At 41.9% G+C, this 12873-nt stretch overlaps 1 protein-coding gene across 1 annotated transcript in view; it reads left to right on the forward strand.

The window, feature by feature from the left end:
* Nucleotides 1–12873, forward strand: part of IBTK (inhibitor of Bruton tyrosine kinase) — a 1862448-nt gene that overhangs the window by 474891 nt on the left and 1374684 nt on the right. The window contains exons 7-8 of the mRNA XM_044074098.1: nt 4999–5116; nt 5334–5514. Of these exons, the coding sequence (XP_043930033.1) occupies nt 4999–5116; nt 5334–5514 (299 nt within the window). The remainder of the gene's footprint in view (nt 1–4998; nt 5117–5333; nt 5515–12873) is intronic.

Consider the following 12873-nt stretch of genomic DNA (forward strand, 5'->3'; position numbering starts at 1 on the left):
TCTTTCTCAATTGAAGTCTAAGGTGGATGCTCTGGCGGAAGGCATTGAGTGTAAAGAATTGCAAGATTTGGTGCATGTCTCTGAACAGGTGTGTAAGCATTCATTACAGTGTGGTTTTGATGCTGTACAGGCCTCGTCTAGGGTGGCTGCCACTGGCTCAGTTCTTCGCAGGCACGCCTGGCTGAAGGATCAGAATTTATCTGACCATGTTAAGACAAGGATTTTGGATGCTCCTTTGCAGTCTGATGTGTTGTTTGGTTCACCTGTGGAGTCAGTCTTGAAGAAAATGGAAGACAAGGCTAAGTCTATGCAGGCTGTTAAAGATTTTTTGCAAGTTCAGCCTCCAAGTTTAGTAGGAATTGGCCTGCTAAGGGGTGGACGTATCCTTCTTATGATTCCCAGTCTAGGGGTAGATCTAGACGTGGTAGGGGCAGAGCTCAGAGTTCTTTCAGGCCTAGAACAGGGAGTTCACCTGCACAATCTTCGGGTGAGGGCAGGGGCCAGTCCTTTCGTAAACAGGCCCAATGACCTACTTTTTCAGCTGCCAGATCCTTCTCGCCTGGCAGCACCTTTGGGAGGAAGGTTAGCACTTTTCAAGGAAAATTGGATGTTGGTTACCCAAGACAAATGGGTATTGGATATCGTACACCAGGGTTACAAGTTTTATTTCCATACCTTGCCTCCTTTCAAAGGCATGCCGGACGTTCCTCCTCAGCAAAGACTAGAGGCTCGCAAACAAATTTCTCTACTACTTCAGATAGGGGCCATACAACCGGTCCCTCTGCCAGAAGTGGGCCTAGGATTTTATTCTCGCCTGTTTCTAGTACCAAAGAAAGGAAACACGTGGAGACCAATTTTGGATTTATCTATCCTCAACACATATCTGGACATTCCCAAGTTCAAAATGTTGACGTTACAACAGCTTTTACCTCTGCTGGGCAAAGATCACTGGATGGTGACACTGGATCTCAAGGAGGCTTACCTTCATGTTCCCATCAGGCCCAGTTGCAGGACGTATCTGCGTTTTCGGGCTGGGACTTCACATTATCTGTTCTCTGCATTGCCCTTTGGCTTATCTACTGCGCCCAGAGTGTTCACGAAGGTTCTGGCTCCAGTGGTAGCTTTCTTCAGGCTAGGAGGAATACAGATCTATCCTTATTTGGACGATTGCCTGATTCTGGCCCAAGAAAAGGACGAACTTCTTCATCATTTACAGTATGTGATGGCAGTGTTAAGATGCCTGGGGTATTCTGTGAATGAAATAAAGTCCAGTCTAGTACCCTCTCAGGACATGTGCTTTCTGGGTGTGAGACTGAATACAGCATCCCAGATGGCCTTTTTGACCCCGGACAAACAAAAGAATCTTTCTCTTTAATTCCACCAGTTGTCTCGTCAGTCCAGGCTGACTGCAAGGACAGTCCTTCAAGCCTTGGGGTTCATGGCATCTTGTATTCTGGTGCTTCCCAATGCCAAACTGCATATGAGGAAGCTACAATGGTATCTCAAAAATGTATGGACACAGCACTGCCAGGATTTGGACACTGTCATTCAAATAATACCTTGCATTCAAAAGGAATTGTTGTGGTGGGCTCAGGAATGTCACCTAAACAAGGGACTCTCTGTGACCCGGCCAGAGGCGAGTCAGATTCTAACGACAGATGCCTCAGACAAAGCTTGGGGAGCCCATCTAAATGGAAAATAGATACAAGACACGTGGCCTGCCAGACTTCAACATCTACATATCAACTTGAAGGAGATGTTAGCAGTCCAATTTGCATTGATAGCTTTCAAGGATTTACTTCTTCCAGGGCAGGTGTTGATTCAAACAGACAACACAACTGTCATGGGGTACATCAACAAGCAAGGGGGAACGCATTCTTATCCTCTATGCAGACAAGCAATGATTTTGTGGGAGACTGCTCTCAGTTTACAGCTAAATCTTCAGGCAAGGTTTCTGCCAGGAGCACAGAACTCCTTAGCAGATGTGTTGAGCAGACAAATTATGGATCCCCACGAGTGGAAATTGGATCCTCATGTATTTCAGAGATTGACAGTGTTATGGGGAACTCCAGACATAGATCTGTTCGCTTCTCCACTAAATTACCAGCTGCCAAAGTTTTGCACAAAAGGTTTCATCCCACAGCTTGGAAAGTGGATGCTCTCTCATTCAATTGGAGCAATCTTCACGTGTATGCCTTTCCACCTCTGCCTCTCCTCCCAAAGGTACTGCTGAAGGTCAGACAGGACAAGCCAAACATGATTTTAATAGCTCTAGATTGGCCTCGACAGCACTGGTACCCATTACTGAGAAGTCTGGTACAGGAGCCTCCATGGCCTTTGCCTTCGATTCCTCACCTGCTGTCTCAGGAGAACAGTCATTTACTCAATGTCAAACTTCATTCTCTACATCTGACAGCCTGGCATATTCTGTTTTAAACCCTGGAGGGTCTCAGCTTCCACAACAAGTTTTGAATGTTATTTTGGGGCCAGAAGGCCTAGTACAAGGAAAGTTTACGCAGATAAATGGAGGAGATTTTTATTTTGGAGTACAGCAAAGGACTTTGATGTTTCTAAACCTAATTTAAGTGTTGCGCTTCAATACCTTACTGAGTTATTGGACAAAGGTTTGTCCTTCTCCTCTATAAAGGTTCATGCTGCAGCAATTTCTGCTCACTATGACTGTGACCCACCATTATTTTCTCAGCCTTTGTTTAAGCAATTCCTTAGAGGGGCAAAGAATATAAGACCCCCGAGAGCTCCTACTCCTGCTTGGGATCTCAATTTTGTGTTGGAGAAACTCACTCTACAACCTTTTGAGCCTGCAGCATCGGCAGAGTTGAAATATTTATCATGGAAGACTGCTTTTTTGTTGGCCATTACCTCTGCGAGAAGGGTTTCTGAATTACAGGCCCTTATGGCAGTTGAGCCTTTCTTGATTTTCCACAAGGATAGGGTGTCTTTGCGTACTAACCCTTCTTTTATGCCTAAAGTGGTTTCTAGTGTGGCTTTAAACCAAACTATTCATTTGCCTACTTTTTATGCAAACCCCCAAAATAAAGGGGAAAGGATTTTGCACACTTTGGATATACACAGACAGTTGCGATATTATTTGAGCAGAACTAAAGGGTTCAGGCAGTCTCAGCAGTTGTTTGTTTCTTTTGCTTTGGGTACTCAGGGCAAACCTGTTTCTAAACAAACTATTTCTAAGTGGATTGGGTTTTGTATTGCTTTCTGTTATTCCCATCATGGTAAGGAGATTCCAGCGGGGATTAGGCCTCATTCCACTAGGGCTACTGCCACTTCTACAGCTTTTTTAAGGGGGGTGGCTACTAAAGATATTTTGGAAGCAGCTACTTGGAGTTCAGTGCATACTTTCTCTAAGCATTACCACCTTCCACTTTACTCTAAATCTAGGGCTGGATTTGCCACTGCAATTTTACAGGGCATGTTGGCAGCTCCTAATGCTTTATAGTTTTGCCATCCTCCCTTACCTCTGCTTTGGGATTCTACCCATATGTAAGGACTGCAGCAATGTGAGATGAAGAACATAGTACAGTTTTGTACCTACCATAAATGTAGATGTTCGAAGATCCACATTGCTGCAGTCCAATACCTCCTCCTTCCCTCTGTTGTTGAAGGTGGTGGTGTGGTTTGTGTTGTACATATTGTAAATATGGTTAGTGCACGGGTGGTTGGTTAGGTTTTGCTGGCTTTTGGCTTTGGCCTGTCTTGTTAGGGCCTTCTGACATCTGGGGCAAGAAAAGACTGAGGAAATGACGTCGGTCATGCGCTTTTGTACCCTGACGTCCTGATGTCAGTTTTAAGCGCCTTGACCGACGTCAGCCTAATACTTTGGTATTCGGGCCGACCGAGGACAGCGGACTACCCATATGTAAGGACTGCAGCAATGTGGATCTTCGAACATCTACATTTATGGTAGGTACAAAACTGTACTTTATCTAAACTCTGACTGCTGATGCCTCTAGATGGGGCTAGCCAATCAGCAGTCAGAATGTAAGTGCTGGAGGGAGCCAGAGCTTTTTGAAGAGTGGCTGGTGGTTGTATCCTGGGCAGGATACAGTCCAAATAGCCGTAGGCTACTACAGTAATGAAAAATGTGACTATCTGCTGTTATGGTAAATGCAACTTACACAGTTGAACTTCTCTCTGTAAAGTTTTTATTAATTGTATGTGTTGCATAATAAAATATTACAATTTGATTTTTTTCTTTAAAATTAAGGATCCTGATTTTCTTTACCTTTAAAGCTATGTATGGTGTAAGTGATAATATAACACATTTTCCCTGTTATCAATTTCTGAACATTTTGAGAATTTATCAGTTTGTTTTGGAGATGCAGCCCTTTATATACAGATATGAAAATGACCACAGTCAGTAGTAATTTCTATTATTCAGCTGTTACTTGCTGTACGTTTACCTTTATATGTTTGGTTTTCTCTTTAAAGGAAGTAAATTGTGTACTTTTATGACATGCTTGTTCTCCTATTGAAATGCAGAAATGTACCTTATTTTTAAATGTGTACATAATTACATCATAAAGGTTATTCCTGGTGTCCCCTTGCAATGTTTAATTTACTTTATAAATCTGTTATTGTGCGTTTTAACTTTTATTTCTTTATAAGTAATTTTGATTGTTTGACTAGTATATAAATGTCATATAAACTTAATGTGTGTATTTTTTTTTTATCTATTCAGTCTTCTTTTTTATTAAGCTTTTCTTCCCAGGACTCTGCAGAAAAAGGTAATTTTTCTCAGTTAGACCATCTTGGTAAACAAATGATGATGTACAAATTAATAAATACTCAAACTTTCTTAAAATGACCAATGGTAATGTTGTTCAATTAGAACTGCATTGTTTTCTTCTGATGTTACTCTTAGCCTGTGGTAGTTCACAACAATTTTCAGTAGTGTAAGAGTATTGCTGCTGAAATGTTTTTGTTTTCCGTTAAAAAATGTATGTTTCTGCATCTGACTTTTAGGTCCAAGCTAAAAATCTGAAATGCAGAGCTATAATAGGAGTAGCCGCAGGAAATTTTCATACTGTACTGTGGACAAAGGAAGGAGTATATACTATGGGACTTAATGGTGGCCAGCTAGGTGAGACTGTCTTTTTTCCATGAATTTGTTGAAAAAATCTTTGGAGATCACTTTTTTCCATAAAACAAGTATTCTGGATGCACGTTGCATAAAGTCTATATAAATGATACATGTAAAGCAGTTCACATTTTACAAAAATATTTGAAAATACAAATTTGACAAAGGATGTATTCTGTACAGAGATGCAGTTTGTACTATATGTTCTTTTATTTTGCAGGTTACTTGCTGGATCCAAATGGTGAAAAATGCATTTCTGTACCCCGTCAAGTTTCTGCTCTTCACCATAAGGAAACTGTAATATCATTTGTATCTGCTAGTGATGGAGCCACAGTCTGTGCGACTGAAAAGGGAGACATCTACTTGCTGACAGAGTATCAGTGCAAGAAAATTTCATCAAGGTAAGACTGATGTTTTGTTTCGCAAGAGCAATAAAGTACATCATCAGAATTTAGTCCCTTTCATATACTTAATATTTCCAAGATAGCCGATGTTGTATATCTTATTCGACTGAAAAAAGGCAGTTTTAAAAGCAACATATGATGCAGTTAATAGTGCTATGGCATAAAGTGAAAAAAAGAGCAACTTTTGGGTTTATACACTTGTTAGAGGATGACAGACTTCTGGCCCTTTCAGCTTGGGGAACAGATTTTGTGTTTGTGTGCCTTTTGAACACCACAAGGTAGACCTACATGTTATCTGTGCTCTCTAGTTTCTTCAAAGGGCAGTGGCATTTGAGGCTGTCAGTGAAGTGGGAGTCTGGCTTAGCAGAATGGTTACTTGATGTTGTAGATTAAGCTTGCATTGCTCAGTGGCTGCACTCCCTTCCTGAAGAGCATTTTTGAAGAGTAAGGAGTTGTAGCAGATTTTGTAAAGTCCTCAGTTTTTCAGTTTTGGCCAGCACCAGAAAAAAAAGAATGTACTTCTGTCAGGACAGTTCTGTTTACTGGTACGGAGATTCTTTTTGGAATAAGATACAAGGGTTTGCCACAGTTCCCTGGAGCAACCCATTTTAGCGCCACAAGGATGTCTTCATCCAAAGCAAATCCCTCTATGGCCACAAGGTTTTAACAGTTCCCAGGTTTATTAGAAAGCTTTTCATGCAGTGCAGCACAAGTTCCTAACACTTGGGTGGGTGGGGTGTCAACATTTATTCTGGATGTTTACTCTGTAGGTAATTAGACAGAGCTTACATTCTTTAAACTGGGGGGGGGGGGGGGGGGGGGCTTGGGCAGACCTAGTAGAAAAGTCATAGTTGTAAAAGAAAACGACACTTCTGCCTGCTTATCTCCCCCAATGTAATATTTTTTGTAATGGCAAGAATATTCTTTAACAGTTTTAAAGTTTAAAACTGGTTTATTTACAAGGGAAAATGAAAAATTCAATGTTCTGCCAAAATGTGAGGAATTACAAAAAAGGGTAAAAAGGTGCATTTTAGTCTTTCCATAACCCTTATTGTATTTAAGGTGCATCAGCCTTCAGTAATCCAAAACAAAAGCATAACATACAAATGTCTGTTCATCCAAACAAGCAGGAGTTAAAAATAAATGCACACCTTTCATTTGAGTTGTTCAGAAAAAGCAGTACTTGCAATTTGTTTCCATGTCTACCATAGTTTTGTGAAGGGTTGGAAATGCTTATAGGGTACTCTGCTTGGCATGGACTTGCTTTTCTGCAACATGCTGTGTAACACCAATCACCTTTTCTGGTTTCATAACCATCCCCCAAGATTCTCTTTGCAAGAACACCATTAATTTGGGGAACAGATCTCCTCACTGGTCCCCTGAACTGCAAGACTAGTAACTACCTATGGACTCAGGAAGTGGGACTGTGACCTTAGCAATTGCAGTGGCACAGATATAGCTCCAAATTCAGCTGACTCCCATGCTTACTAGGTGCTCCCTGTGGAAGGACAATTCTACATCTACTGTGACAGTCTAGATGTTTTCCTTGCCTTAGCAGTCATGATGTCTGAGGGCATATACATAGTGTGTGTATGTGCTTGCATCCATTTATTGGCTAGAGGTCACCAGCTTAATGTGTTTTCCACAACTGTCTTGCAAGCACCAAAACATCAACTTTGTTCTCACTAAAATTAAAAAAACGCTATTAACATGGATTTCCAAGATAACATCTGAATGAAAACCATACCAATTAGAGCTCTGCTAGTGTGATAACTAAGAAACTCAGAAAAGCTGGTAAAAGTTGCACATTTAAGTGAGATTCAGTAATTGAGAAGTAGATATACTGCCTTTATGTTAACAAAGAAAAAGTTAGGGAAGTGAAAAAAATTGTGGCTGATCACATTAATGCAGGAGATTGTACCTAGTAAACTAGAGAGAAAAAATAGACGGGATGCACTATGACATGTTTGAATAAGTGGGACTTGGGAAAATTATATAAAAAACACATGCAAAACAGTTATAAAATAGAGGAACCATTAAATAACCAGTCTTGGGCGGCCACGGTGGTGCAGCGGTTAGTGTTGCTGCCTCACAGCAAGAGATTCTCTGGTTCGATTTTCGGCTGGGGTGCCTTCTGTGTGGAGTCTGCATGTACTCCCTGTGGTTGCGTGGGTTTCCTCCGGGTGCTCCGGTTTCCTCCCACATCCCAAAGACATGCGGTAGGTGGATTGGACACTCTAAAATTGGCCCTAGGTGTGAGTGTGTGCCTTCTGTGGAAGGTTGGGCGCCAGGCTGGCAACTCGACACTGTAAAACTCCACTGCCAATCATGAGCGGACAGATGATCCTCTGTGGCGACCCCTAACCGGGAAAAGCCGAAAGAAGAAGAAGATTAAATAACCAGTCTGATAGAAGTCCGAAACAGAAATGCGGAGGAGAATGTCAGAGCATGAGACGTTAAATATTTCAAAAAATAGTTGATCTAGAAAGTGGAGGCTAGCAAAAACCTGAGGTTTATTGTAATAGCACAAGTTTTACGGGGGTGAACTATTTTAATCTTATTAAAGTTCAAATAAGTAATTGGACTGGTGTTCCAAGAGATGATCTGTTAGCTGAAAAGGGTGCAGCATATCTCTGACCTAAATATAAGCTCTAGAAAACACGCATGATCTGTACAGGTTAAACCACAGTTATAACAGCAAAGTATGATGACGTGTTTGTGGGAAATGATTACTCACTCTACACTATGGAAAAGAGGAGTAAACTTATTCCAGTCATTAACAGTTGTCAAAATGCTGAAGTGAATTCAAAATGCTGTACCTAGCCATTCTCAAAATATTTTCCCAGGTAGGACAAAAACATGTATGGAGGCAGATCAGCTGTTGGAGGAGATGAAAAAAAGTTTAGTCAATGAAACTCACATTAGTAAAGTGAAGGGGACTCTTCAACCCTGTACAAGTAAGGAAGGTCCAAGAGAAGACTGTAGCTGTTTCCCTTCTTTCAAAAGGAAATGTGAGAATGACAGAGGATCCTACAGCCTGACCAGAAGAATTGGGAAAGGTTTGAATTTGAATTAGATACCACTTCTGAGAGAAAATGAGGAGCAGGTTGACATGGTGAGACGATGAATACTTCAAAATGACCGATGATAAAATGCACTTAGTAAATAGCGCAAAATCTGTGGAGTAGTAAATCCCTCTGATGTTTATGTTAAACTAATGAGGGAGCTGAAGGGCATTAACCCCATTTGATGTTTTTGTTGTCCTCGTAGATGCTAAATATAGTAAAGAAGTAATGGTAACTATATTTGGAAAATGAAAAAATATATATTTTGTTGTTAAATATTATTGTAAAATGTAGTAGTAGTAATTAGCACACTATTTGTAGTTGATGTTTTATCTAGGTGTATGTTGGCATGATTCACTGACAGGACACAGCTTTGAAGTTGACATGATGGTAAGGAGGAGGATGGACATTGTAGTACTTGATCATAAGGAGAGAGATGGACACCCTATGTATCCAGGAGACTAGATGGAAGGGTAGTATAGTAAAGCCACTTGCTTTGGATCCAGAGTCTGCTACTGAGGAGGAGGACAGGCTAGAAATTGTGTGGGAATTGTGGTGAGGGAGAGGCTACAGAAGACAGTAAGGGATGTTATCAGAATTGGTGACAGACTCGTGGCAGTTGGATTTCAGCCTAATGATAGGGCAGTGTTCATAATCTCGCCCTGTGCCCCACAGCAGGGTTGAGGTAGTGAGGCGAAGAGTACATTCAGACAGCAGTTGTCCTGCTTCATCTATTAAGCCCTGCAATGTGAATTGGTGCTGATATTGGGTGACTTGAAGCACATATCTGTACAGACAGAACAGGATATGAAGACTGCCTTGGTCCACATTGGTAGGACAGCAGGAATAAAGAAGGTGAGGCCATTCTAGCCTTCTGTGAAATGGCTTGATATTAGCCAACACATGATTCAGAAAGGGAGACCATCACAAGATCACATACAACAGTGGCCAACATGCAACTAAGGTAGACTTCCTTCTAGTAAGCAAAGAGCAGTGGGGTAGAATCAACAATTGTGATGTCATCCCCAGTTAAACAGTGGGACCACAGCATAAACCATTGGGTTTTCACAATCCGCTGCAAGCAGTGGTCAGAGAAGGCTCTACAGTCAAAAGAAACCAGGCTAAAGAACTGGGAGTTACCTGGAGAGAGAGCACTATAGTTCAAGGAATTACTAAAGGCTCTAGCACCTCAAGAAGATGAAGAATGGAAAGATGGTGATAGAATGCAGAAGCCCAGGAAGTCATCAAAAGAAAGGAGGAGTGTATAAAAAAGTGGGAGATAGAAAAGTTGGACCAGGCTATGAAAGCATACTAGTTGGCTAACAAAGAAGCTAAGAAAGGAGTTGGAGTAGCAAAGAACAAGGCATCAGTGGCACTTGACCTGCTTCTGGAAGGTAGGTAAGTAGATTGCAGAAAGAAACTATATCAGGTTGCAAGGCAAAGACAGAAAGATAAAGAAGATAGTCCGACACCCTTAAGATATTTCAGTCCACAGGACATAAAAGGCAGATGGAAGGAGTACTTCCATCAGCTTCTGAATGAAGAAAACCCCACAGAAGCTGTACTGCCCCAGACGCAGCCTATGGTGAGAGAAGGCGGAGCCTGCCACAGAAAAACAGCACTAAGGAAAATGAAGTCAAGGAAAGCAACGGGCTCAGATGAGGTCACAGCAGATATGATAAAGGTGCTGGGTGAGACAGGAGAGAAATGGGTCTTGAAGGTACTCCTAGCAGTGTGGAGAGAAGGGCTTATCCCAGATGACTAACGAATAAGCATACTAGTGCCAGTGTTAAAGAACAAAGGGGACATTCACAACTGTGGGCAGTACAGAGGTAGCAAACTCCTGTCACCTTACATGAGGGTTCTGGAGAAGGTGACTGATTAACAAATACACAGAGTAGTAGAAAGTAAGATGGGAGATGAGCAGTTTGGATTCAGATCAGGATGCAGCACAACTGACATAAAGTTTGCAGTGAGAGACATCGTTGAGAAGAAGCTAGAGATGTGAAAATAGTCCAACTGGGCATTTCTAGACTTGGAGATAGCATATGGCAGGGTCCCCAGAAAGCTGATTTGAGCAGTCCTGTGGTGGTTCGATGTCCCAGAAACCTTGATAGAATTAGTGTAGGCTATGTACAAAGACCCAATGACTCATGTACAATCAGTGTTCGGTGTCAGAGGGGGTTCCCAGTGGGAGTGAATGTGCACTATGCTTCAGCCGTGAGCCCACTGCTTTTCACATCGGTGACTACATTAGCAGCAAACAGGTCAGAGGGGACAACTCAACAAAATTGCTTAGGGGACAACTCAGCAAAGTTGCTGTATGCAGACAATGTAACATTACAGGCAGGCTGTGAGCTAGAATTTTAGAAAGGATATGGGAGTGGAATACAAATATTTTATGGCACGTGGGATGAAACTGAGTACAGATAAGACTGTTGTAATGGCAGCAAACGCTGGAGTTAAGAGGGTGAGAATTGAGATAGAAGGAAAAATAGCAGAACAGGTTAACAGCTTCAGGTGTCAGGGGGGTGGTTGAGGAGAAGGGAAGTCTGAAGAGATCAAAACTAAAATCAGAGGGGTTGCAGCCAAATGGTGCAGAGTGTGAGCTGTAGTATATGACAGAAGAATACCAAAGAAGTTGAAAAGTAATGTGTACAAAACAGTGGTGCCCTGTCTTTACACTGAAGTCTGATTGCCATGAGCCTTTCACTAATTCTGATGACATTCTTTACAGTCTTCTGAAGTCTCTTCCTCACCACAACTCCCACACCATTCCTAGTCTACCCACCTCCTGACTAGTAGACTCTGAATTCCAAGTGAAGTGGCTTTGCTACTGTGCCCTCCTGGACACACAGGATGTCCAATTTCCTCCTTGCCATCATCTGCTTACAAGCTGTTTCAGTGAACCTACATTGAGTGTAGCAATTCTTAGTTCATGTTTGGCAGGTTGGTTGATTTTATATTCAACTTTTGCTCAACAGAGCTTTCTCAGGTAAACCATGTAACTAGACACTGGCTAGCCAGTAGCTTAGCTGCTGGACTTTATAGCAGCCACATACTGGCCAATAGGAACACATACACCAGTCTCACCGTTAGCATGGGTCCCAGGCATATGCCAGAGTAGGCCAGGTCCTCAGCCCACTTATTATGGGTAAATACCCATGTCTATTTGGTGACATTTAGTTAATATGACTTAGTCATCTAGAGCCATATTTTACATGGTCATGTAGCTAGCCCTGACACAACACGCCATCTCTAATCCGTGTTCTCCTATCTTGAGGATACTGTGCACCACAGTTGATGCCCAAAGCAGTTGTTAGTCTGTGCATCTCTTCCCTAGACTATGGAATTCAGGCCGACTGCGGGTAGCCTGCCAGCAGGATAACCCAAGTGTAATGACTGCAACAGTGAATACACTCTAACATCTACATTTATGGTAGGTACACAACTGTACTTTCTCTACTTTTCTACACTGTTTGAAAAGGAATTTTCTTGTTTATTAGTTAAGGTAAGAAGAAGAAGAAGATTAGTTAAGGTGTTCACCATTGGCCTTATCTTTAGCTACTATTTCTTCTGTGAAGCACTTTCTAAAAAAATTGTGTGAGATGGTGGGGTTACATTTTGAGCTAAAAAAAAAGGGGGAGTGGGAGAAATAGTGGGGCTCCTCTATGGATTCTGTAGATCTAATGTTGGCCACTTCATGTCATTAACCTGGGGTAATATGGTTCTGATGCTCGGAAATGATCTGGCTTTCTTCCAGCTCAGAACTCCTGACTTGAGCTCCTTCTACCTACCCACAATGCCTCGCTCTCCCACAGTACCTCGGATCTCGTTTGCCACACTTAGTGTTAACATCGAGTTCCAGCTTGAGCTTCTCCATCATTGTTTCTTGGTGAGAGTTTTTTTTTTCTTATTGTTGCCTTTCCCACCTGTCTTCTTTGACCTTTTCCATTTCTGTCCCTCTCTAGCTCTTGGGGTTCTATCCATTAGGCTATTTATATAAAAAAATTAAAAAAAAAATCTCCTTTCTGACTTTTCATCCTTTTTTTCTCCGTTTTCTTCCTCATGGCTGATGAGAAGCCACGAGGCTTTAAAAAGTGCACTCCCTGTGGGTGGAAGATTCCCTTATCTGACGCCCAAGGGAAGTGTGTGTACTGTTTGGGATCTCTCCACTTGGATGCCCGCTGTGACATTTGCAGGGCTTTCTATCCCTGAACTCTGGAGGATAGGAGAAGTAAACTCATTTTAAAAGGTTTGCTTCCTCCTACTGCCACCTCTGGGACACTTA

The sequence above is a fragment of the Protopterus annectens genome, chromosome 1.part1, assembly GCF_019279795.1.
Source record: "Protopterus annectens isolate FY-2018-M chromosome 1.part1, PAN1.0, whole genome shotgun sequence".
NCBI classification, from domain to species: domain Eukaryota; kingdom Metazoa; phylum Chordata; order Ceratodontiformes; family Protopteridae; genus Protopterus; species Protopterus annectens.